Genomic DNA, 26,537 nt, shown 5'->3' with positions numbered 1-26,537 from the left:
CGGATGCTTTAATGCACTCTGGGGACCAGAGGAGGCCAAGGAAGAAAGCTTCTGCGCTCAGGCTGACAAATGATACTGCTCAGGATTTTCTGACAGAGTATTCTTAGTTTTGTTAACAAAAACAAACAAGTAATTCAACATAACTTAAACTTTAAGCAGGAGAAGATCAACCTGGACAAATTTCCCAGCCGAGTGTTGTTTTTTTTTTTTGTTCTTTTATTTTCTGACAGGATGTTCCAAGATTGTCCAATATGTGAGAGCATTTATTTTTTGAAATAGAAACATCCATCTTTCTAGCCCATAATACGTTGAATTGTAAGTTAAGTATTGCATGAATGGGGCTTCTTTGCTGAAGGTTTGGGAGAATTGAAACCAAATGTTTAAAAATTATCTATCCAAAATGCTTGGCTTGACTGAACTCAAGCGACTGTTGTTTTTTTTTTGAACTATAAACAATATTGAGATTCTGACTGTTTATCCCCATATGCCTTGGAAAGTGTTTACAATTTTCAGACGTTTTTCAGGAACTCAGAACCTGTTTCTGATGTATATTTATGCTGGCAGCTGGTATCTAAAGGACAGCTCAGCTCCTTGAAAAATGGAAGCATATGACAGTTTTCCCTTTCGGAAAGCTGGTACGAAATGTGATGTCAGAGCAGGACGAGCCCCGAGCCGTGTCGGAGTCCCTGCAGCATCCCGTGGTGTTGGCAGGGCTGGCTCCTGCTGTCCTCCCTGCCGTAACCTCCTCGGAGGCGGTGAAAGCCCAGACGTGTGGTTTGGGTCCTGCTGACGGGTGCAGTGATGCAGATGCTCAGTCTCGCTATTCCAGCAGCATCCTCCAGACCCTCTAACACCGGGATCTGCTCAGGAAGATGTTGCTTGTGCCAACCAGGGCCAGGTGGAGCTTGTGTGGCACCTCTTGCTCGTGCAGAGCTACATCAGAGAGATCCCATTTACCCAGGCTGATTTGGCCATGCCCTGAGCGAGCCAGCCCTGCCAGCAGCTCGCATGGGCAGCCACCAGTAATTTCTTTACTTAAGCTTGAATTGTGTGAAGTGGAGCACTTGGGCCGCAGACCAACACTGGTTTTGAATCAAATGGAACCAAAGTATGGTTTTTTGTTTGTTTGTTTTTATTGTTTTGTTTGTTTGTTTTGTATGTTTTTTAATCATGTCTTGGTGATGCTCTAGGTTCTCTCTCTGTAATACCCATGGCAGGTGGTGAGAGGCATGTCTGGGGATCCTTGGCTGTGGCTTCACTTGGGGCAACCTCGCTGAGCTGAAATGATCTTTTGGTCAAAGTAGTTGTTTTTTTTTTAAAAAAAAAAACAGTTGTTGTTGTTGTTGTTGTTTTTTAAAACAAAACAAAACAAAACAAAACAAAACAAAAAAACAGGTAGAAAACATCTGGAATTCCAACAAATAGAGGGATGTTGAACTGTTGATGTGGTCCCCATCGTGGGTGGAGGCTGTTCCCATTACTGGGGGGGCTGGCACTCGCAGCCCCCAGCCCCGCGTGCTGCTGTGGCCCCCTGGGGAGCAGAGGCAGGGATGCTGCAGGCAGAGCACCCCGAGATTCCTGGGCTGGGCTGTGCTGTGCAAGCAGAAGGCTTAAATAGCAGTCACCCCCTCCTGCAGGTCTGTCTGGAAGTGCAGCCCGACACGCTTAAAGGTTTCTCCAGCCTGGGGGACACGGTGCTGATGGCGCTTGGACTGGAGCAGGCAGACAGGAGCTGTTCACAGAGCTGTGCCCTTCGCCAGCCAGCCCTGTGCAGGAGCCCACGTCTGGAGGAAACGACCCTGGGGGCTGCGTGCCATTAGCTCAGCTACAGCCTGGCCGGGAGGCGGAGGAGTGCTGCGAAGTGTCCCCAGACCACAGCCAGATGGACACTGCCTGTCCCGGGGGTGCCATCAGCGAGAAGTGCCCCGCAGCATTTGTTGTAGGCACCGGGAGCATTATAAACCTGTGGCTGCCTCCCTGATCTCCCCTCTGAGTGCTGAACAAGCCTCCTTTTGCTTGGGAGGTGAAATGCAGCGTGGTAAAAGCACAAACACTGGAGCACACCTCGAAGCTGGCCGCCCCAGGACCCCTGGGACGTGCAGAGAGGCCAGGAATTAGCTCAGTGACTGCGTCTGCCCGGTCGATGCAGTGCATTCAGCCCCGCTCCTCTGTGCTCCTAAACTTGTCCTTCTCAGGAGAATTGTTTTACTCGGCTGCCTTCCCTCCCGTGCCCCGCCGTAGGGGGTCTCTGGCAGCGAGCAGGATAGAAAATGTATTGATTGTGCTCCATAAGCCCCGTGCGCGGGGAGGTAAGTGCTCCCCAGCCGATACCTTTCAGTCATTGCCTTCAGATGTTGCTCACATGCCCTAAATCACAGCTGCTGGTGAAAGAACAAAAGGAATGAGCTGAAGAAACTGTGACCGAGCAGGGCTAATCCTGTCTCAAACACCACCGTTACCCGGCGCTGATGGAGGAAACCGCGGAGGCCAGGTGCTGGGTGTGGGTGAAGAAGGACCTGCCACCAGCAGCAGTGCTCTGGTTGCAGGGTTTAAGCTTCCCGACAAAATATCAGCAGCTGTGACACCAGCCTGGGCTTCTGGGCAGGGGCAGGAGGCTTGGGAGGGCTCGTACGTGGCTGTGGGGCAGCTCTTCAGTGACATCAAATGTATTTCTTGGATAACTTGCTTCGTTCTCCTAACGAGGCCCACAAATTAGGGCCTGCGACTGCTGTAGAGAGGAAATAGCAAGGAAGTTTGGCACGGGAACACGTGCTTGTGGCTGATAAGCTGCTTTTAAAGCTCCTCTGCTGTGCGAACGACCTCAGGTAATGCTCCGAGCAGCGACTTCGCCCTCTAGAAATCACCCAGTTGTCCTAAGACCCATCAGATGATTATTACCATTATCAGTAGTATTTAACGATGCTGAAAGGCAGGTGCTGAGTCTTTTCTGAAAGCTCTGCTGGCTTCCAGCCCCTTCGTCCCATCCATAGGGTGCTGCTGGCTCGTTGGGCTCCTCCAAGGTCCCGGGCTGAGCACCCGGCTGGGTGGTGCACCCAAGGGTGGTCCCGGCGAGTGATGCTGAGCCGGAGCACAGCGTCAGAGCTGAATTTAGGAGGGTTTTCCCCACGGAGCAGTGAGCCGTGCTGCCTGCACGATGGAGCAAGCAGGAGCCGTGCTCCAGCCGCCGAGCAGCGGTGAGGACAGGCACTAAGATGAAGGAGGTCTGATTTATTTTTTTTTTTTTTTCAGGAACGTTGCTGGCCAATGTCTTAGGTAATAAGTGCTGTGGATGGAGGAATGCAGCCTTGTTATTGCCTGGCTAAGGGGAATTCATTCTACACATTGGCTTTCCCAGAGTTTTCCACCCAGGCGTCGCTGACTCCTTACCACCGCATAGACATTTCTGTATTTCAGCAAAATTCCCCACGTCTAATCTGGATAGTCCTGGCTGGGTGGAGTGCAAAACCCACATTGTTAACTCCGGATAACAGTAATTAAAAGAAAATAAAATCAAAGGTGCTCAGAAAAGAAATGGAACATTTTTCTCTGGAAGCCAAAAGATTATATTAAACTTCGTCGGTTTAATAAAATATTATGAAGTTTGGGAGCGTATTTTCCCTGGGACTTAATCTGTTTATACATCTAAAAAAGTAAATAGAATATCGCTTTCCTTGACCACACAGAAAACCCGATCTACGGGGGCTGCCGTGCCCTGTGTATTTCTTGGTGCATTGCTTCCACCTCGGGTTTCGCGTGGCGTGAGCCGGGGCCACTCCTCAGTGGGGTCGGGGGGAGCAGAAATTTGGCAAAGCCGGTGCCAAAGCACCGTGGACATGGCAGGCTAAGGGGGAACGGCAGGGAGAGCTGCGAGGACCTGACTTCTCAAGGTGTTTGGCTGTCTCAAGGCAGTAGTAAGACATGGAGAAGCCTGAAGTGGAAGATAAAGCTGGGGGAACAATGCCAACAAGGCTGGGAGCTGAGCTGGGGAGTTCAAGCCAGGCAGAGCCCCCCCAGCTCGATCGGTTTTGCAAGCTGGACCTGACGTGAGTGGCTGATTCTGTGTTTTCCCCTCTTTTCACAAACCTCCCCACTCTTTCCAGGTTGCTGCCGCCAGCAAAAAGAGAGCACAGCCTCTCAGTACCCGTAAACTTTATTAAATGTGTGCTTTTTCATTCTTAAATTAAATTAAAATCAGTCTGTTTCATACTGAAATAGCACCAAAGGGAGAAAGATGACAATATCACAGAGCAGAGGGGAGGGAGGAGAGAAAACCCAGAAACCATTATATATGAACAAGAATTTTTTTTAATGGTTAAGAAAGTGGGCATTTTTTTCCCCAGATCTGGAGACCGAACATTGTATCTGCTCGTGTGTGTGCGAGAGAACCGAGGAGGCTAAGAAGGATGAGCATCAAGACCATGAAGTGCAGGTTGGCATCAACAAATGTGCTGGCCATTGGGCTTTGCACCCCAGAGCCCACCCCAAATGCCACTTGGAGGAGCCTCCTGTGCTGATCTTCATGGCACATTGGCCTTTATATTCCTTTTAGCTGTATAAATTCTCAGGTGGCAGCTTTTTGGTGGGAGTCAATGACGTTCGCAGCATGAACACAGCTCACTGCGACGTGGCCGCAGCCCGTCCTCGCCCTTCCCGAAATCCCAGCACCAGGAGCCGCAGCAGAGGCTGGGATGCGTCCTGCCAAACTGCACTGGCAAAGGAAAACCCAAGCTGTCTGAAACATTCAGGGTGTTTTATGGCTTTCTTTGCTTTTAAAACAAATGTTCTAAAAATCCAAGTGTTACGTGGTGTGTAATAACCGTAAGCTTTATCAGTGCCTGCTGGCACGCTGGATTATTGAAACCAGAAGGACTTAAGTATACCTGATTAGCTTCTTATCATTAATGTATTGATTTTTCTGCCTTTTTTTTTTTTTTTTAAAGCACACTATAGGTCACTTTCATTTTTATTTATAGCTGCTTTTGCTTTCTCCTCCTAGTACAGATGCTCGATCCTGTGGGCCTAGGAGGGCTGCAGGTTTTGACAGTTTACTTCCAATTCTTCTTAGGTTAAAATAATCTAAACTTCATGGCTGGATTTTAAAATAAGCCTGAAGAGTTTAGAGGCTTAAATGTTATTAGAGTTCAAAGGGATTTGATTGCATGACCTCTTTTTAAAAGCCATTGTTCATACGTGGAGGGATTTTCAAAAATACTTAGGGCCCAGATCAAAAAAATCAATTACAGCCTCTGATCCCCAAATAGTTTTACTAGGTGTGCATCGAGGGAGTCAAAGCCTCAGAAATTAATGGAAGTAAAGCATCAGAGTGTTTTTGGGAAGGTGTGCCCATGGAGTTGAGTTCAGTGTGCTGGGCAGTGTTTTAAAGGCACGTGTGATAGTTGGGCCTGTGTACACACTGAAACTTTCTGGGTTTAATGGCAGTGATTTGGTGGCAGTTGCAGAATCTCATTTGTAGGAAGGTGCTTTGAATCCCTACAGCTAGCTCGATGCGGGGAGAACAATCTGAGGCACTACAAAGCAGCTTTATACTGGTCTAAATGTGACCATATGAGAGACAGTGGCAATATAATTATATTGATTTTTTAAAATCATACTCAAGTGATATTTATACTTGTCAGAAGCCTGTGCAGATTAGCCAACCCCAAGCCTCCTTGAAACACCACAGGAGCTACCTGCTTGACTCTTGTGTTCAGCTTGGAAAGCCTCCGGCCTTGTGCCTCGGCCAAGGATGGTGGGAAGGGGTGGCAAAGGCTGGGAAGGGTTGGTGGGAAGGTTTTGTGCAAAACCAGGTGGGTTTGTGTCTCAGGGACAGTACGGTGGTGTCCCAGGAGCAGAGGGATGGGAGGGAAGGGACGGCTCCAGGCAGCCAGGAGGGGCTGTGGCTCATCACGTGCGGTGGCAGTGGGTGCCACAAGGTTGTCCTGGTCCTCAGTTGTTTTCCTAACCCATCAAGGTGGACAGCCAAGGTGGAAATGACTCTTTTGGGTTGAATGGCATTTTCTGATACATCCTCTGTGTCTTAGCTCTGGTTATCCTGCAGTACTCCTTGGGCTCCTTGAAATCTCTGCTGTGATTGCATTAAGATGTTGCCTGGTGTGCCAGCAGCCTGTGGGCAGGGACCCCAGGCTTCCTCCTCACCAGATTTACCAGCTGATCCCCACTTAGTCTGCTCTACCCCATCAGTGGCTTTTTAAAGTTAAACGAGGGAACATAATTGTGTTGTTACACAGCACCAAGAAATAATTGGGTGCTCCTCTAGTCCAGCAAATGCTGAAGATAAAGAGGCAGCAGATAAGGAGCCCGCGGTAATACAAGATCCTGCTTCACTAATAGATTTTTGTCTCTGAGCCATTTCTGCTGGCCAAAAAAAGGTGATAATGATCAAAGAAAGGAATTTAAAGCTCCTGGTTATGCCAAACAAAGATTCATTTTGCCTGACAGTTTTTAAAGCCCTGCACAGTCAGTGCTCTTCTTCCTGCTTCCCCCTCGGTTCTCCTTTAGGAAAGGACAATTAACCTTCCATCCCAGCTACCTCTCCTCATTCTCCCCCGTTTCTGGATGTGATTTTTGTTCATTTTTTTCCCAAACAACCCTTTCCCCACCATTTTTCTTTTCAGACCGACCCAACCCAGCGCATTCTTCATTATGGCTTAAATATCATCCGCCAGACACGGTAAACTTGTTTCCTGCGTACGAGTGGTGGGATGGCGGGTCTCCCGTCACCTCCCAGAGAGATGGACCATGAGCATCACCTCAGTGTGGACCCTTCCCTGCCCATCACCCAGCTCCCTTCAGATGGGCCCCACTGGGAGAAGCGCTCTGTGGTCAGCCTGGTGTGAGGGGTGCACGTTCCTGGGGATGGGGAGCACAGGTCTGGAGCCAGCTCCCATGAATGAGGTCTTTTGACTACCTGGCACTTTGCATTGGAAAGTCAAAAGAATCATTAGTTTTATTACACTTTTGGTGACCAAATATTTTTGTCAAAACAAACCGAAGGAACGTTGGTTTTGGCTCCTATAAGATGAAAAATAAGTTTGGTTGATGAAAAGAGGTTGATTTAGTGGAGGAGCAACAGTCAAACAAAATTTGGGTAAATGAAAAATTCTCAAAGGTTTCATACAATAAAAATACCCTAAAGTAAGGTTTGGAAAACCAAATTAAATATTACGTCGCCATTTTTTCATTGTCAAGTGTGACAAGGTCTGGTCTAAAATGGTGTTTGCAAGCCAAAACCTGGCTGATGTGCCAGGCTCTGAGCTCCCACGTGCACCCCGCTCACCTCTGAGGGTGGACCTGAAGACATGGAAAAATTTTGCACCTGAATGCTTTTTGTTTTTTAACAGAGCCAGTGCAAACCCTCGGGCCCACTGAAGGAAGCAACCAAGCTTCAGGGATGTCAACAGGACCAGGTTGCAGTTCACAGCCTCCTTCTGTGGTGGGACACATCACCGCCCCTCTGGAGAAGAAAGAAACCAAGGCAGTGTCAAAAGAAAAAAAAAATAAATCAGAATGAATCATGTTTCAGCACAACTATTTTTTTTTTTCTGTATTTTCCCCCTTTCTACTGATATGTAAAAAAAATATATATTATATTATATTTTCCTTTTCTTAAATTATTTTTTTTCAGCCTCAGTCCCAGCCGAAGTCCTGCCCCGTCATCTGGTAGAACTTCATGTTGAAAGGCCGGTAGAAGTCCCGCAGCCTCTGCACCACCTCCTGGTCGATGTCGGGGTGGGTCCTGCCTTTCGTTTTCCCCAGGCAGTGGGGTTTGCTGCTGCCCTCCGCCTTCTTCAGGCAGGGGAAGCCCTTGGTTTTGTTGAAGTAGAAGTGTTTGTCGGTGATGATCCTCTTGAGGCCCAGAAAGTCCTGGACCCTGCCCAGCTCCCCCGCGGGGTCGCTGATCAGCCTCTCCCCGCTGACGAAGAGGATCTGCCCGATGGGGAAGTAGAGGAGCCAGTTCTCCAGGTGCTTGGCGTAGATGCCGATCTGGATGGCGCTCCACGAGGTGTCGATCAGGCCCGTAGTCCTGTTTTTGAAGGTCAGGCTCTCAAAGGTGGGGATATCGGGCTTCTTGGAGAGCGTCTGGGTGTAGTCCGAGATGGCTCTGGTCACGGGGTCCCGCACCACCACGATGAGCTTCGTGCCCTTGGACATGGAGGAGATGCGGGCCGGGGCCTCCTTGGTGACGAAGTAGCTGGGGGTCTTCTCCATGGTGATCTGCCCCTCCAGGGTCCTGGGCATGAGGTCCCTGAGAGAGGGACAGAGGAACATGTTAGGGCTGAATGCACCTGGGCACAGGCAGTGCTCTAGGGGGGGTCCCAGGTGCCATGGCCGGGATGTCCCCGTGTCTCACACCCCCAGCCCAGCTGGCTTCAGGCCCATAATGCTCCAACTCAGCAAAGCATCTAAGCACACACCAGAAATTAGACCTAATTCTGCGATTTAAGACCTCTAAGGGGCTTCTTGAGGCGGACCCCACCTGTCTTCTTGCCCTGACACTGGCAGAACAGAGCAAACCTGCACACTCCTAACATCCTACCCCTTTAAATTCCTGCCTGCCCACGCTGGGGTTTCCTGCACATTGGCTTAAATTCCCCAGAATAACAGAGAATTTCTTGAGTAACAACTCTCCCTTCCTGCAGGGCACGAGGAATTTTTCAACGGAAAGGGTGTAAGACTCCATCTTTTGGTATTTTGAAGGTGGCAGCAAGCTGACGTCATGTAAAAATGTGCAGTATCAGCCCCCTGACCTCAGCAATTTCCTCCTTCCACCCAAAGAAATCCTACACGGCAGGCTGAGCTGGGCAGCTCTGGGGGTGGGCTCAGGCAAGGGGCCCCTTGAGAATTCAAAGCTTTTCTGAGCTGGCAATTGGGTGCGATTTGGTGAAGGACTGCAGGATCTGGCCACAGGATAACCCCTGTGTTCAACAAGGCAAGCCTGAAAGGTGTAGGAGTCACCTGAGCCATCGGCTCCTCCTGGGAGCTCCATCTCCTCTCCGTGCTGCATGGACACACCACGGCAGATCCCTCAGACTTGCCTCACCCCGTTATCACCCCAAAATGGGAGCCAATCTCTGCAAAGTGCCAGCGGCTCCTTTGGTTGCACCATCCCACCTCCCAGCACTTCTCCTGTCCGCAGCGCGTCCCCTCCCGGTCCCTCCCAGGGGACAGGAGATGGGTGGGAGGTGGCACGGCCGTGCCACCAGTGGTTCTGATGGCAATTGTGGCCCTGTGTCCGCTAGAGCGGGTCCCCGTGTCCACCTCACCCCGACCCCTCTCTGTGGCTGTGACGCCCAGGACCGTCTCGGGCAGCAACGTCTGGTTTGCAAACCTGTGCAATATGCCAGCAAAATTAAACCCATCTATCAAAAAAGCAACAATGCAAAGGCAGCAATTGCTAAAAGCACCAATAACAACCAAACCCCAGGCTGAGTCGTTCTGTTACAAATGAGGCAGCGAGGACCGACCCTAGAGCCATTCTTTCTGTTTGAAGCCGTGTTACAGAGAGGCTGAGCAGGGACGTGGTCCTAGAGGAGCCAAACATTTGCTGTTTGCTGCTGAGGGTTTCTGGGGGGAAACTCCGTGAATTAGGGGCATTTAGGCTGGAGAAGAACCAGGCTGAGGGGTATAAGAGCTGTCTCTTCCTAAAAGACCTGAAGACACAAAGGCACTTTGGGCAATAGGGATGTGGATGAATTCAGAACTGGCACCGGGGAGACCTTTGCTAAGGAGAGACGTAGTTCTGTGGTGGGATTTAACATCATCCAGTGTTGCACAGACCAGAGTGTAAATGGTTCAGAGACGGCTTGGTCACGTTTCTGGTGGATGAAATCAGTTGGTGGCACCAAAATGTGAGAGCCCCACAGTCACTGCAGCCTTGGGGTGTCCCCAGCCCTGGTCACACTCAGCGGGGCAGAGATGGCAGAAGGACCTCTGCAAATGACTGCCTTTTTTTTATACCCAACATTTTTGGCCACTTTGGCAAAAGTACCGGGCTGGCTGGCTGTGCTCAGGCCTGGTGAGGCCATTCGTGTAGTGACCTGAGGCAAAAGGGAAAGCATCTGGATTTTGAGCTACATTTTAATGGGGATGAAGTTGATGGGAAGATTGTGTCTCTCCCTCCATTCCAGCTGCATCTGCTGTACCATGAGGAGCTACTAAAACTGGAAGGGACGTCCACAGGGAGGGATCCCCGGGGTGCCCCGTGCCCAGCTCCATCCCCAGCCTCTTGCACTGTGCCGTGGAGCAAGGAGCCCCAGCAGTGGGAAGGCACCCGAGCTCTGTGTGTGTTGGTAAGCGTTGAAATCTCCGCTGCACCTCCCCAAGGAGCAGGTTAACCCCTTCTGTGGGGAGGCCACAGCACAAAGGTTTCCTTCAGTGCAGGAACGAGCCCGCACCTCCGCTGCCAGGTCGGCGGGCAGGGACACGCCAGGAGCCACCGGGAATGTGCTGCCACAGCGTTCGGGAGATTAATTAATTACAAAGGGCATCTTTCATGGACGTAAACAGTTGCCTGGAGGCCTCCCTGGACTAATGGCATCTGGGTTTTATTGCAAAAGAGCCACTTGAAAAGACAAGAACCACAAAAATGTTTTTGGCAAGAGCAGCCACCAGTGGGCCCTGCCAGAATAAATGGATTCTGTTATTTTAATTTTAGTAGAGCTCGGGGCTTTATTTAATTACTTAATAGGAGAGGAAGACTCTCCTCAAAGGGAGCATTTGGGATTTGCGTGCGTATTCACGGTTGGCCCTTTGCTGGGCCGTGCCGTGCCCCCAGCAGCACTGCCCGAGGTGGCCGTGGCCGTGTCCCACCAAAACAGGAGGCAGAGCTGGGGCTGCAGCCCCTTCCCCACCCCAAAGGTCTCCATCGGACAGAGATGTCCTTTCGCTTGGGGGATTTGGGATTTTTCCCTTGCAACTGCTGTAGGGCTTGAGGGGGAAAAGCACAGGCGTGGTGTTGGTGATGCTGCACAGGGCTGAGCACCAGTGGTTACTGGTCCCAGCACCGGGTTTCCTGCTGGTGCAGCCCCTGTGCAAGGCCTTCACATCAACACCTTCATGCTGGGGTCACATCAGGACATCCCAGTAACCGGCCCCCAGCCCTCAGGCACTCCTGGTGTGGGAACTGGCCTTTGATGTTGTGTTTATTACGGTTTATATCTTTATTGACTGTGGAATGGTCCAAAATCTTGGCTTCATACATGTCCCAGGGGTGTTTCCAAGCGGGGTATGGGCTTGACCCCAGACACAGAGATCAGAGTCTGTGGAGCCAGCACCTGATCCTGAGCCTCTACAGGAGCCTGGTTCTGGGGAATAAAGCACCGCTTCATGTCACAAAACCACAGTACTGCATCGGGCTCCATCCTTACACAACCGAGTTCCCTGACAGCTCCCCAAACCGTGAAACCTCCAGTGAGTGCAGCCCCGGCTCTGCACTGCACAGCCTGCAGCAGGCGGTGAGACACGGAGGATGCACGGGCATCGCTCACCCCCTGTACCCGAGATGCCCTCCCCTGGGCAGGAGCACCTGGCTCCAGCCTCCAGGTGCATTTTCCACCTTGCGCTGGCCTAAGCTGCTGCTCCAGTCAGTGGGTGCAGGCAAAGGAACTGGGGAGGGGGAAGAGAAGCCCCCCAGCAGCTTTTAGGGCACCCGAGGAGCCCTGGGAGGTTTCTGTGCGCACTCCTGATACATGGCCAGCCCAAACCCACGCCGTGCACTGCTGAGCCCTGCTTGGGGAGAGAAGGGGCAGAACAAGCACCCCGACCCCACTGCATCGTGCCACAGCCCTGGTCCCCTCCCCAGCCCATTGTAACACTTTGCCCTGCTTGGCACCACGTCCAGCTTCAAGCCTCCGCAGGCTGGGTGTGCTCCTGGTTCAACAGCCATGGTTTGGGTGGGTTTTGGAGTGCCCCAAAAGCCAAGGACCTGAAAAACAAAGCACCCAAAAAGCCAAGCTGGGCACTGCTGTTTGTCAGTCCCTGCTGGAGATCTCTGCCACAAGTGTGCTGCCAGCTCCATGCCAAGTCTTAAGAAGCTGGCAAGGATGCTGTGCAGAACAGATCAGAGAGGGGAAATCACCCTAAGCGGCTGATTTCACCTCTCACCTCTGCACAGAAATGCTGACACAATTCCTGACGCCAGGATGGGGCCAGACGCAGCAGGGACGTGGATGTGAGGCTGTAGCACAGCCGGCAGCCCCGGGGGAAGCACGGAGCCTGCTCTGGCCCAAAGCCATCGGACGAGGAGGGTGGGGAAACTGAGGCACGGTGAGCATCACGCCCCAGCGTGGCGCACACTCCTCTCTGTGCTACTGCAGCCACCAGCCTTTTGTTTCCTCTTCCTTCCCATCCCATTCCCCTTCCTCCTCCAAAGCACGTTAAGCGTTTCTGCAGCAGAAATTTCTAAAAAAAAACCCCAACCCTGCAATGGCACGCGATTGTCTTTCCCCACCCTCAGGCCCACGCTCCCAGGGGTGCCATTGCAGCCCCTACAGGAGATTGAAAAGAAAGATGCTCTGGCAGGAGTGACAACGTAGCAGTAGTGTGCATGTAGAAATAAATGAAAACGCAGGGCCTAAAGCGAGCAGGCTTCCTGGCCTTCCTGTTCGGTCTGACAGCTCCTTGGCCTGGTAGTGCAAAAAAGGTACCCAGAAAAAAACTGTGGGAGTGAGGAAGCTGAAAAGAGTTTGGTAAATAATCAGAGGCATCCCTAAGGGAAGCTGAAAGGAGTTTGATAAATAATCAGCGGCATCCCTAAGGAGCAAGGGAAGCCAGGCGTTGCTCTGTAGGACAAAACCCCAGCCCCAGCTGCCAGCAGTGTCAGGAGGGGACCTCCCAGGGCACAGATTTATTCTCCCCGATATTCCGGAGGGGATATCAATGCATAACGCCAGTGTCTGGTTGTGCTGACCCATACTTAGATGAAAGGGCCCCAAGATTCCCACTTCCTCTGCTTTTCTACCTCCCCCAAAACCAGACCCGGGGGGCGGGTGTGGCACGGGCACCTTCCCCATGCCCTGTCCATGGTGGGGGGCAGCAGGACCAGCAGGCAGGGTGCACGGCACGTGGCTTTGCTCAGCCTCCTGCCCGGCTGAGATGCTCCCTCAGTGGCTCAGACCGCGCGGTGCTTGCTGTCAGCAGCAGTGGCAGCTCCCGAGCTCGTCCGTTCGGCGGTGCCGGCGTTTGTTTGAGCAAGCCTCAGTATTTCTGTATCTCGTTACATCTGCAGCCAGCAGCATCTGCTTCCACGCTGCATCTGTCAGGTGGCATCTGATCGGCGCCGCTGCCCTCCCCTCCTCTCCCTTATCATGGATGAGGAACCCAAAATCCCTCTGGGCTGTGGGAGAGGGACAGGCATGGCATCCCCAAGGGGTGGCTGAATTTAGCTAAGTTCAGCACTGCTCTCACGTCTCCAGAAGCTGCTCCAAGGTGCTGGAGCAGAACCGCTGCCACTGGGGTAGCTCCTGGACACTGCGGGCAGCACCTTGGCCAAGTCCTTCTCATGCTGCTCCTTTGCTTTTTCTCATTAATGCCTGGAGGACCAAATACCTAACAACTGTCCCGATTTTGCAAACAGAGATTGGCTGTGGCTGCAAGGCCACAAGTTTAGGGGAACGAGGCCAGCCTGACACAGCGTGCAGCCAGCACCCTAACGTGGAGCCTGCGGGGACGTGGGGAGCCCCGGGGGTCTGTCCTGGACCCCCCCAGGCTGCTTCAGTGCCTGGATAGGGAAAGCGCCACTTGGTAGCTGGAGGTGCCCAGGGAGGCTCTGAGCCACAAGTGCTGTCCATGGCGAGGAGCAGCACTGCTGCCTGTGCCCGAAGCACTGCGCCAGGGGCTTGGCTTTATTTGTAAAGAAAAAAATATATTAAATAACTTATATATACAAAGTACATTATATGTATACATTAATTTAACTTATAATAATTTTAATATATGTTAATTTATTTTATACAAAGCAGCTCCCTTGGTTTGCACCCCGAGCACCGCTGGCAGCTCTGCAGGCCTGCCGCCACTTCAGCATTTAAGAAAATCTCTCCAGAAAGCATCTCGCTGCCCCCAAAGCAGGGAGCTGGGCACTCAGCTGTCACTGCAGCCTCCGTGGGTGACAGCCCAGCGCCGAGCTGAGTGCCAGGAAAATCCTGCTTCCCTTCGGGGGAGCTGAGAAACCCGTCAGAGGCGCAGCGCAGAGCGAGCAGCTCGTTTGCAAGGGCCCACGGGTGATAACACCGCGGGTGCACGCTCTCCGTCCTGATCTCAGGACCATGAACTCGCTCAGGAAGAGCAGGAGCAGGAGCGATACCTGGCCAAGGGTTGAGGCCGTGGTGGGCTCAGGCCGTGGGGTCGCTGTGCCCAGCTGCAGGCACACGCTGATGGGGAGCACAGGGGCTGCGGAGGGGCAGGGAGCAGCTGCACGCAGCGGGGGCTGTGCTCAGCAGCACGGTGCCCCCCCCGTGCTGTCACTGCTCCCCGGGGCACACGCTGATCCTAATTACAGCACACGAGCCCTCTGCCTAATTGCGCTGATTAATTAGTGATGGCCAGAACCTCTCTCAAGTGGTGCCGAGGGGTGATGCCAGCATCCTGGTGCCCAGCACCTGTCTGGGAGAAGGACCCATGCCGAGGGGCTCCTGAGACGTGGCCGTGCTGGGACACATCTGGGACACACCTGGGCACCTCCCGCAGCCCAGTGGTGCCAAAGTGCCACCAGCAGGCAGGAAGACCCTGATGCCAGCAGCTCCATGAGCGAGCCCCCCAGCCCTTGGCCACAGCCCCCCACCCCACGTCGCCAGTTTCTATGGGGATGGGGGCACCAGAAGGCACCAGCTGAGGCAGCCACCTCCTGTTGGCTTTGCCACCTCCTGCCTTGGCCACCCCGCAGCAGAGCAGACCAACGGTGGCCTCCCCACGGTGGCCTCCCCAGGGTCTCCCCCTGAGCTCCTTGCCCCTGCTCAGCACCTCCAGGCACTGCCTGCAGGCAGCGGGCGGGTTTGGGGCACCCTGTGCTGGGGAGCCCAGACCCTGCCCGACCTCACCGTGTCTGCACCCAGTGCCCAACACCTCCAGCGGTGACCAAATACACTTCTCCACCTTTCCACAGCCTCTCCAGCCCCACATTCCTGACATGAGCCTAACAGCAGCAGCAAACAGGGCACAGAGCTGCAGGCGTGAGCTGCTCCCCAGCCCTGCACAGCACCAGCATTCCTGCAGATGAGCGGGGCAGGGACCCCCACGATGTCCTAATGCTTCCAGCAGAGCTCCCAAATGAGATGTGGTTCCTCACTTCCCAGCTGGATTCACTTGGCTAAATCCAGGCTTGTGGCAGCTGGTTCTGGTGGCTTTTTGGTGCTGGTGTTACTCCAAGTGTGGTGCCTTGATGAAGGCTGACACTGGTTCTGCTCTCTGCTTCTGTGATTGTGCAACCTGCTGATTGCCCCAGATGACACCAAAGGAGGAATTTTCCCACTGAGACAATAGGAATGGAGGCAGTGCATGGCTGACAGCGAATCCCATGAACCCAGCCCTCACCTAAAGCAAGAGGCATGCTGCAAGGTGCGTGCCTCTTGTGCCATGGGAAGGGAGCTCCACGCCTCCTCCCACCACACCTCACAATGCAGAAGGGTCACAGCCTTTGTAGGGACCCGCACGGACGTCATCCTGCACCTCACCCTCCAGTCTGATGGTAAAATGCCCTGCTTGGGGACCTGCCTTGCCATTCTGAATGCAGGCTGCTTGTTTTGTTCATAGCCAAGCTGTGTCTGTAGGAGCCTCGCGTGTAAACAGAGCAGGAGATAGCACGTGCTCTGGAAAGCTTACTGAGTAAAAATACAGAGGGATGAGGAAAAAAAGAAAGAAAAAAAAGGCCTAAGTGACCGAGTAGCAAAGCCGAGCCTGGTACAACAAAACCTCATGGCTGCTCTTCTTCCCTAAGAGCACCCCTGAAGTGCTGCACACCAGGTCCTCCCAAGCATCCTGCACATCGTGCAAAGCCCCCCAGCATCTCCCCAGGGGGACCAGAGCAGCACCTTCCACCATCACTGCTGGTGAGCCCCCCCGGTGGGCTCAGCCTGGCCCCTGCAGCCCAAAGCAATAAGCAGCTCCCGTACGGATTGCCAGGACCATACGCCTCAAGTGCATCACTTAAAGGGGAAGGTTAAGGAACTGTTTATTGTTGGGAATGTCTCCCTCTCTAGGTCTCATTTTTTGATAAATTAGCTTCAGCTTCATTACCCCATGATATATTTCCCTTGACATTTAATTATACTTACCCCAAACACATTAAGCCAATCAGTCTGAACAGCTTCTTATTAATATGCAAATTTTGCCTTCGAAAACCTGGGAATCTGAAAAATCTCTTTAGGCTTCAATTAGGGCTGATCGGGAAGTTGGGCACCCCAAGAAATGCCCTCCTGCTCTGAGGACAGAGGGGAGCAGCGTGGCTGGGGGGGGCAGACCCACCAATGCAGCACAGATTTGGGGCTGGGAGAAGGGGATGCAGCTGTTTATGGCACCTTGGCAGGCCTGCCCTCATGAACAAGGAGGTCGGATCCTACAAACCACGGTGGTGTTGGTGGCCCATCCCCACCTCAGCCCCAGCTGTCCCCAGCCCTGGGGACACGGCGATGCTGCGCTGGGCACCACTGAGCCCCCGGCTGCGGGCAGCCTCACCTGCACAGCACAGAGGATGCAGCAAAATCTCAGCCCTGGTTTAGCAAAACAAACAGGAACCCGGCTCCCCGTAGTGATGTTTGAGCGGGATGTGATTTGCATTGGGCAAATAAACGGAACCACGCAATTAGCCATCTGCCCTGGAAGAGATTTGGGTTTTGCTTTCAAGCATCACTTTCAGCCTCTCTGTTCTCATATCCCTGTGAACACCACAGGATTTTCTACTCAGAAACCAACGGGGAATAAATTCATTGACTCCTTCCTGTAAGTAACCGGAGGGAGACACGGGCACGGGCACTACAGCTGTGGTAGCTGCTGGCCTCCTGGACGGATTTCCCAGGAATTACACCCATAGGAAAGTGCTGCCCAAAGCCGCTTCCAGCAGTTTTCAGTTCACCCCAAAAACCTTTATTTGGTCAAGCTGTAAGATGTCCTCAGAGCTGCTGATGATCCCAGCATCTTTTCAGGAAGAAGCTACCGGTTGCATTGTATTTCAGAAAAGCTGGTAGTTTTTAAAAAGCACATTTCCCTATAATTCCTTTTATTCGCTACGGTTAGACACTAAAACTGGAACTACGCTGCAATCAGCAAACTACATAAATAGTCCAATTTTGTAAAACAGCTCTCACGAGCAATAAAGAAACCCAATTTGCTATTCGCTATCATAAAAATATCTCTTTCAGTATGTAAATCAAAACAAAGTGAGCAGATAACAAAAAAAATAAACTCGACCCCACTGCTCTCTGCCCGAGAGCACAGGCAGCTGGCCCTGGGGAAGGGCTCGCCTGCCCTGTATAAATACATGCGAGAGCAAATCTGCTAAAAATCGCAGCCTCCACTTTGTTTTCTGAAGGTCCCAGTTTATCCTTCGGCAGAAGAGGGAGGGCTGGGGAGAGGTCGGCAAGAAACACAATCCTTTCCTGTATAAACAGTATCGCTCGGGCTGATTTTAAGTGCATCGTATGGCATATATTTCATGTGTATATACAGAGGGAGAGAAGGAGAGATTTTTCAAGCCGGCTAGAGACGTAAAGCGATCTTATATCATCTAAAACCAACACCTCGCTCGGACTTCTGGCAGTTTCCCTTGCAGCCGTCCCTGCCACCGCCGCCCCTTCCCCCCGGCCGCCAGCGCACGCTGCAGCCTCCCCCATTATTTTTCACAAAGGCTTATAAATCACTGTGGAAACTCTTATTATCTTATTTTCCCTCTGCTTCCCTCTTGTCTGTTTTGAGAAAAATTAATGCATTTGTCTCCAGAAAAATGTGCAGTCTCTATAATTCAGTTTTAAAACAAGCACAACTAGCAAATGGATAGACCTCGGTTAGGAGACTCATTTTTCATGTGAGTAATTGAACCCTTCCCTTCGATTTTTCCTTTGGGTGTTAAAGACAACTGATGCCTTCCTGGAATTTGCTGAGGTCTAAAAAAGATGGAAAGACAGACAGGCAGACAGAAAGGAAAAGCAGAGGGGAGAGAGAGAGAGAAAGAAATAAGGGAAAAGAAAGAAGAAAAGGAAGATGAGGAAAAAGGAAAAATAAGGAAGGAAGAAGGGAACAAGAAAGAAGAAGGAGAACAAGAGAACAGGAGAAAAGAAGGAAAGAAAGAAGGAAAGGAAAAGAGGGGGAAGATGAAGCACATCTCAAAGCAGTGGTGGCCTCTGCAGAGAGAACTTTGGGGATCTCAAACACCTCAAACTCAGGGCACCCCTGCACAGCCACCTGTGCTGCCGCCCCAAGCCCAAAGCCTATTTCTCCAAACCACCAAAATCACAGCCAGCTTTGCCATAATCCATATCCATCCTCTGTGCTGCGGGACGCCTGTGCAGAGCAAGACAGCCCCACAAAGCAGCAGGTAGGATGGCGGCTCCCAAACCATGCCATGCACTGCCCCACACCGTGTCCCAGTCCCCGAGCAGCCCTGAGGCTGGCACCGAGGAAGTCGGGGATAATTCCAGCAAAGCCACAATCAAGCGAGCACTCAGGCCAGCAAAGTCTATTGTTCCTTTGTCTTTCGCTGCATTATCTCTATCCCCTGGGAGCTACATTATTGCCTGCAATATATAATGCGATTTGCTTGTTTTCCATGTCTGCCTCATTTTTCTTCGACACAAACACACTTCAGACATGCACGCTCACAGCAGCGCACGCATTCTTCATGGGAACGAAATGGCCCAGAAAACGTCGCCGTGCGTTACAGATAGCGCTTGAAAATCAGCCTGCAGGGTCGGTGCAGTGAGGCTGGTGGGATCGGGTGCTGTGGGTCTGCAGAGCATCCCTGGGAATCTCTTGGATAGGAGAGGAGCTGGGTCAAGAAAATGGTTTCAGGAGCGTGGGTGCGCTTGGGAAGCTGCAGGCAACATGAAGGAGGATGGAATGATGTCTGCAAATTGGAGGGATGTGGAAAATCTCTGAATAGGAGTGATTTGGGGAAAAAAAAAAGAGGTGTTCTCCATCCTCCTTCCCTTGGGACGGGGAGTCCCTTCATGTTTCAGAGACCAAAATCAGCACCCAGTGAGTGCCCAAACTGAAGCAGCTGCACTAGAGCGGCCGAAGCCTGAGATGCATTGTTAATACCCGAAATGGGAAGAGAATGGGGGCTGAGGTCCCTGTGGGCTCTCACAGCAGGGACAAGGCTGTCCCCTGTGCTGCAGTGAATCCGCAGGGCACAGCCCCAAGGTGCTGGGCTGCTCAGCTCCCAATGGCAGCAGTGTAACGGGGGATGAGGCGCGCTCTCATGGAGGTAAAAGCATCCCCCAAGATGCTGGGGTGGAGTCCTAAGGCACTTGGTAGCGATGATTTGGTTTTGGACCGTACTGTGATGTGCTCATTACTGCTGGAGACACTGCAGGTATATTTGTGCGTGAGCTTTATGAGAGAGCCAGACACCTGGAAGGACCCCTGCTTTTGAGAACAGAGGTTGTTTCTTAAATTATGCTGAGAAGTGACTTCTTTATATATCACCACACATTTCCTCCTGCTGCAAGGCCAAAAAATCCTTTATCTGTATTATAAAATAGAGAGACTGACCTCAGGCTATGATCTAAAATATATGGAGTCACACAAGTTTACCCTTGCAGTCATTCTTCATCCTTCCCGTGCCAATTCTTTGTCCTTTTGCTAAATGAAACTTTAATGGCTAGGAAAGGGCTGCCTACTTTCATTCCTGGAGCAAAGCAGTCAAGTGCAAAGAGGGCAAAAGTCTCCAGAAAATAGAAAGCTTAAAAAGATTCCTCGTAGCCTGATTTGCAAGTTCTGGGCGAGGCAGGGGCCAGTGCTGGAGAAACCGTGCAGAGCAATCTCACCCCGGCCTCCTCCAGCCCCACAGTCTATTAAGGGATTTTAGCCACAGCTCAAAAGGTCGTGCATTAAGAGCTCTTTTCTATGCTCAGCTATTCCACCTCCTCCCAGGGAATGCATCACTGTCTCACCCGGTATCAAATAAAGCCATCTGACATATTTCAGGAATGTTCAGCTGATTGCAGATCTACATTTCATGAGCGCATCATGCAGCAAGTGGGGGAAGAGGCAGAGCTGGAGCCCACCTGAGGTGGGGCCGGGTGTTCGCCCCAGGCTCCCTCCACATCCCCCACAGGGACAGAGAAGGGATGCAGAGGGTATCACTTGGGCATCAGTGTGACACTGAGGTTTTGGAGAGGCAATCGAGGTCATTAATGTAAAACAAATAATAGTAGTAATAGTAATAGTAATAGTAATAGTAATAGTAATAGTAATAATAATAATGGGGATTGACAAAATATGAATGGATGAAAATAAAACCAATTAGTGACCTGTGTTTTATGAGCCAACTTGACTCATTTGGATCCAGGCCATTAAAGTCTCCTCTTCCCCTCTTGGCACCGAACTGAATGGGGCTGGAGGTTTCAGGTCAGCTCCCTCAGCACCCGCAGCCCTCGTCCCACAGGAACGCCCAGTGGCTGCTCAGTAGGAGCCACCTCCTTCCCAGCACTGTGCGGGGACCCCGCAGCCCTTCGTCTGCTCTGCAGCCACTTCAGAAAGCCCAGCCAGGACCCCTGGAGATGAAGATTTTGAAGCGTGATCAAAGAGATGCAAGGAGATAGCAAGGAGGATTAATGCTTTTCACAAAAGCTTCTTAGTTATCCCACTGGGTCTTTTTTCAAAGGGGGCTAGGGGAGTTAGGCACTTAAATCTCACTCGGATCCTTTATTTAGTCTGCAAATCCTGTGCTGGAGCAGTGCAGGAGTGCGACCCCTGAAGCTCTGCTTCCCAGGCGTGTCTGCCCGAGTGAAAAGCTGAATTGATTCTGGCTGGCTTGGTGGCCTCCTGCAGCTGCTCCTCCTAAGTAGCAGGGAGAACGAGCTTTCTGGTGGACACAGCTGAGGGTCCGATGTATTTAAAGAAATAAATATGGGCCCAACGACACACTGAACCCACATGGGCTGTGTTCGAGTGCTCCAGCTCTGATTCACCGTGGTTAATGCTGGACGCAGAGCTCAGGGTCACAACCTGTGGCAGAGCCACCTCCAGCTGGGCAAGTGATGGCAGAGTCAGACTCATGGAAGCACGGAATCACTTAGGTGGGAAAAGACCTCTAAGTTCATCAAGTCCAACCTCTAACCGAGCACTGCCAAGCCTACCACTGACACATGTCCCTAAGCATTGCTTCTACACGCCTTTTGAGCACCTCCAGGGATGCTATTCCTCTCTGCTGGGTCTCTCCACTCTCTCCAAGGAAGCTGCAGGAACTGCTCATTTCATGGGTTTGGTTATGTTTCACTGCTAATGTCTCCCTGTACGTTTTTTCTCCATCACTAGCCTTTTACAGTAAAAAAATGTAGAAAGAAGACCTGAGAGTTTTGTTCCCCAGGTGGTTCGTGGTGCCTTGCTCATTGCAGCACCACTGCTCGCGCTGTCCTGGAGGGTTGCAGCAGGAAAGTAGCCCGGAAAGCAGGCACAAACAACAAACAAAGAACTGTTCTCATGCAAATGTCCCTCGGGACAGTAACAGCACCGATAAAAAGAAAAGGGCAGATGAGAACTGCACACCACGGTCTGGTCACAGGGGATATCTCTGAGCCTTCCCACTGGGTCCCCTGGCTTTCATTTCACATCCCCATCTCCGCGACGTGGACACGGAGCCCGATGCGAGCGGGGCCGGTATTGTCGGGAGGCAGGGCGCACATGTGATGTGCTATTGTCCCTAATTTGATTAATGAAGCGATCACGCTAACGGGGCACTCCACACACCCCCCGCACCTTGTTACGAACCCACGCCAGGAAATTCCCATCAGAGCATTAATTCCCCAGTACTTGCCTTTCCCAACCTTGTCAGGTAATTGTTTATGAAAAGATGAATGTATACAATAATACCGGGTGAAGGGAGCTGATGTATGTGGTGTTAATGAATGAAATAATCAGTTTGGTAATAACTGGCATGTGTATTTGTCAAAGGGGAGCCAGCAGGACATTAGCATTCTGCAGCCACCAAACCTTTATCTCCTGGGCTTGTGTTTGACAACCGCCCCCAGATAGTCCATGAATAAAATACAGAGTAGTACCCAGACATAATTAAACTGCCAATGTGGATGTACCTAAATGAACTTGATATCTTAATGACACCAGATAGCATGCGAGGAAGGAAGGCGGCGTGGAAGGGCTGTGTGTAATGACTGCAGCCGGCCCGGCTGGGGGCTGCCCACAGCACCCAGGAGCCCTGCTCCAAAAACCCTCCCGTGCCCCAGCATCTCCACACCAAACCCGCACTGGAGCATCCGCTCCTCCAGAGACCTCCGGCATGCTATTGTGCAGCACAGATGGGATTTTAGGAGCACTTAACATGAGTAAATTACCAGATATGTCCCTGTTTTGTTTGTTTGTTTGTTTTCTTTTCTTCTTTTTATAAACTTTCAGCACGGAAACTGCATTGCAAGGAAAAGCCACTCACTGGGGACGAGCTGCTCAGAGGACAGGGCCCACATCCCCAGGTAGCTCAGCAGCATGTGCAGAGCCACAACTCCTCCTCATCTCCATCAGCTGCCGCCGGCAAGCCAGATGCTTCTGCTCCCAGCAGACGTGGGGTGCGATCCTGCACCTGGAGGCTGCTGGGCACCCTCCTGCGGGCACTGCAGCTGTCCCGAACGAGCTGCCCTGCAGCTTTGTGCAGCTTGTGGGCGTTTGCTCCGAGAAGGCAGGGTTCAGCCCCCTCCTTCGGGGAGGCACCGCGCTCAGTTCACACGCTCAGGAGGTAATTGCCACTTATTGCTCTAATGGTTCCCATTTTAGCAGCAAATGAGCGATGTACAGTAAGTATCAGTCTTATTAAAGAAATCATAATGGGAAATTAGAGCACACGCTACGGGGAAGGAACACTCCCCTGGTTACGCGGGATGCGGCCACGCTGACATTTGACAGCAGCACAGTCCCTGCCCGCTGCTGCCCTAACTCCAATTTATCTGCACACAACGCGTTCAGTGCGTAGGAGAGCCTCTGGCTGCATGCAGCTCGGCCTGGACTGCAGGTACTGAACTGATGGGGCTGCTCAGAAATGGCCCTGAACACATCCTGTCTCCCTCTAAGAGGAGATAAAGAAGCACCACTTAATGAAAAAGCATGGAAAGTTTTGGGGAAAATGTTTTAAAAATGGCCAAACTGTCCGGATCATGAGAGGGAAAGCCAACGCAGAGAGCAACCTGCTGGAGTTAGCACGATGCAGGAGGATATATTGAGGTGTTAAAAAATGTAACTCCTGCCTGGGCCAGAAAAAGGGAAAAAGTGGCACCAGTGTGTCCCAGGGCTGCCAGGGGGACAGGAGGGACCTGCTCATCATGACACTGCTCGAGAAACGACACTTGCCATTGGGAGGACGTCAGAGAGGCAGCAAAAGAGCTCCGGGTCCCTGCCAGGTAAACCCTTCATCTTGCTGCACCCTGCCCAGTTTCCCCTGCTGAATGCTCGGCCCTGGCTGCCAATTATTTAACCATTGCTTTCTTTCACGGGAAAGGCATCCCCGTGGTGCACCCTCATTAGCCAGTAATGGTGATTTCATTAGATTAAATAACTCCGATGATCCCCGGAGACCAACTGCACTTTAAACATAGAGCCGCGGAGTTAGAATTACTGTTATTTAACATTGATTAGATTACGAGGCAAATCCAATTTTTCCCCTAAACATATGATGGCTACGATTTGCTGAGCAGGAGATGTTCAGGATGGCATTCCTGGAAACCCACGGCAGGGGGGCTGTGCACAAGTCGGCAGTGCAGGACTCGGGCTGGAAGGACTCACTCTGAAAATAGGAGCCGCAGTGTGTGGATGATGGGATCGGCTACAGTGAGATAAAAACAGCCAGACAGACAGACTGCCGTGAGTCTGCAAAACTCATTGGTCTGATAAACCTGGCTTTGTACTGGGGATGTGTATAGGAAAGGGAAGGCTCCGTCTGGTTCCTGGCAGGGCAGGGTGGCCGTGAGGCAGTCGGTGGGTGGCCAGCAGGACAATCGGTGCCTTCAGGGAGAAGCAGCACCCCAGGCACAGGCACCAAGGTGAATCTGGATGGAGGGGGAGGAAGGAACCCAAGCTGAGGTGCGATGTGGTGGCCCCTCTCACCTCTCTCCTGCATCCCTACAGAAACTCCCTCTGAAGAGGAAACACAACCCCAACATGAGGCTGGGGGTCCCCAGGCAGCTCTGCCTGAGGCTGCCGGGGCTTTGGAGCTCAGCTGGGAGCCCCGCACGTCCCCTGCTGCCCCCATCCCTCTGATGGGCTCCAGGACCCCACTGCTCACGTCCCTCAGGAGGACTGGGTGACCGTCACCTCCTCACCACCTCCATTCCTCGCAGCTGGCTGTCATCATGGAAAAGTCCAAGCCAAATTCCTACAAGATGGGTAGCAGGGTTTAAATTACACCTGGGGCAAGGGGGAGCAAGTGAGGCTCCTACTGGCTGTGGAGCAAAGCAGGTGAGCAGCCCGCTGTCCCGTACCTCCTCCAGATGTCCGGACTCCTTTACCCTGATGCCCCAGAGAGCCCCTAGGAGCATCCAGGGCTCAGCAGGTCACACAAGCTCCTTCACCCAGCCTTGGGCTTTTGCAATGTTGCTGGGTTTGGCCAACACAGCCGAGGGGAGGCTGATGGCTGCTGCTGTGCAGTGGAAAATCCAGGTGCCTCCTCACTCGTTTTACCTTGAGCTGAAACATGGGGATTTCTCCCCAGAAAAGGGCTTCCCAAACTGCTCAGGTCAGACAGTGCGAAGGCATTTCGCTAATGTTGAAAGATGCTCATCTATGTTGCTAAATGTTACGATACAATAACATGAAAGTGAAAATGAAACGTTAATGACAAAATGCAACGTTTTGGAGCCCAAAGATGCACGTGTGAATGCACACACTCATATAGACCATCAGATAAACATGGAAGTCAAAACAATTGGTTTTGATATTTTCTAATAAAAGGCTCCCCCAGCAAGCATGGGCTCCGGGAGGGTGCCCTTTTCCAGCTGGAAATGTCAGAACAAATCACCCTGACTTTTTGAAATTTTCAGCAGAGAAATGTCCTGTCAGAGGAAAAAATAATAATAAAAACTGAGCAGCTTCAGACAGTGCAGCCGCGTTGGAAGCTAAAGGTCTCTCACCAGGGGAAGGCTGCGGACACGACTGCTCCCAGCCACTGGCCAGGGCAGGGGACACTGCTCCAGGAGGTGGCTCCGTGGGACCCAGCTGAAGCTGCTCTCTAGAGGGGATGGCACCCACGTGAGGTTTTACACCCAGCGTCTCCTCCATCTCCCATGAGAAAGCGGGCAGCAGCCCTGAGTCCAGGGGAGTTCCAGTGGGGAGCTTTATCTCCGCAAGAGATGGCGTTGGAACAGAAAGAGCAGGTCATGAATCTCCTCCAGGAAGCGAGAAGGATGGGCTTGCCATGCACGAAGGGCAGCAGTGATTACTTCTGCTGAGAGATTTCCTCCTGCAGAATCGTGTTTGATGAAAGAAACACCAAGAATAATTCACTTCCTTGAGCATCTCCGTTTCTGTTCTCGCTCTGGACGCCGTCCTGCTAACGCACCCCTTGGGGAGTCATGCGGGTTCAGCCGGGTGCAGCTTGGGGTGAGCGTGTTTGACTCCAAACCACAAAAACCTGAGCTTCCCAGGCAGGGAGCTGTGCAGGGACAGCAGCCAGGACACCGGGGTGGCCCTGGTCCTACAGACCCTGCATAAGCAGCCCCACTGACCCAACAGGGCTCTGTAACAGGGTAAGAACCACAACCTCCAGCCCTAGGAACGTAACTCTAGCTGCAACCTAATCTGCTTCCCTTCCCTAATACCTGTGCGTAATGAGAATTTGCAGAGATTTATGGCCACAACAACGGCCCCTGTTCCCCCTCGCCAGCCTCTTCTGTTTCACTGCGCAGGCAGTTTGGGTTACCTCAATGCTCTCCAGGGGAAAAGCGTAATTAGCAGCTCAGGAGTTTTAATGCAGACGTCAGGGAGGGAGCACGGGGGGGTTATTCTCAGGTTTGCTGATCACTTGTTCATTGCTCTGAACTCTTTGGAAAGGGCCCAGCTCCCTTCCCCCTCCCCAGACCCAACTGCTCTTATTAGAGACTTCAAAAGGTCGGGGTGAAACCCTAGCTGGGCTGCGGTCAGCGGGTACATTGGTGGGGACAGCGCAGCAGTCCCGCACCCCAGACCCAGCCTAATTACTGCCAGGAGCCCCCGAAGGCAGCGGAGCTGATGGCAGGAGGGAGGGCAGCCCGCTGGGCTGGGATTTGCAGGATCTGACCTCAAAGGAGGACTTGCGATTTATAAGCAGGGTGAATTCGCTGCTTCTCAGAAGAGCATCGCAGTTTTTGCCATAAATGGGCTCCGGCCCCAGCCAG

General features: G+C 52.1%; 1 protein-coding gene and 1 long non-coding RNA gene across 2 annotated transcripts in view; one reads left to right on the top strand and one right to left on the bottom strand.

Moving 5' to 3' along the window:
* The window catches only part of LOC137841717 (uncharacterized), a 78,099-nt gene extending 74,088 nt beyond the window's left edge, over window positions 1–4,011 (top strand). Inside the window, exon 16 of the long non-coding RNA XR_011088708.1 lies at window positions 3,250–4,011. This is a non-coding gene — a long non-coding RNA (uncharacterized lncRNA). The remainder of the gene's footprint in view (window positions 1–3,249) is intronic.
* A 121-nt stretch (window positions 4,012–4,132) lies between these two features.
* HS3ST3A1 (heparan sulfate-glucosamine 3-sulfotransferase 3A1) overlaps window positions 4,133–26,537 on the bottom strand; it is a 29,290-nt gene continuing 6,885 nt past the window's right edge. Inside the window, exon 2 of the mRNA XM_068654936.1 lies at window positions 4,133–8,266. Within this exon, the coding sequence (XP_068511037.1) occupies window positions 7,648–8,266 (619 nt within the window). The 3' untranslated portion in view covers window positions 4,133–7,647. The remainder of the gene's footprint in view (window positions 8,267–26,537) is intronic.

This window comes from Anas acuta, chromosome 18 (genome assembly GCF_963932015.1).
Source record: "Anas acuta chromosome 18, bAnaAcu1.1, whole genome shotgun sequence".
NCBI lineage: Eukaryota > Metazoa > Chordata > Aves > Anseriformes > Anatidae > Anas > Anas acuta.
The sequence above is the reverse complement of the archived record's forward strand: the minus strand, read 5'-3'. Positions and strand labels throughout refer to the sequence as shown.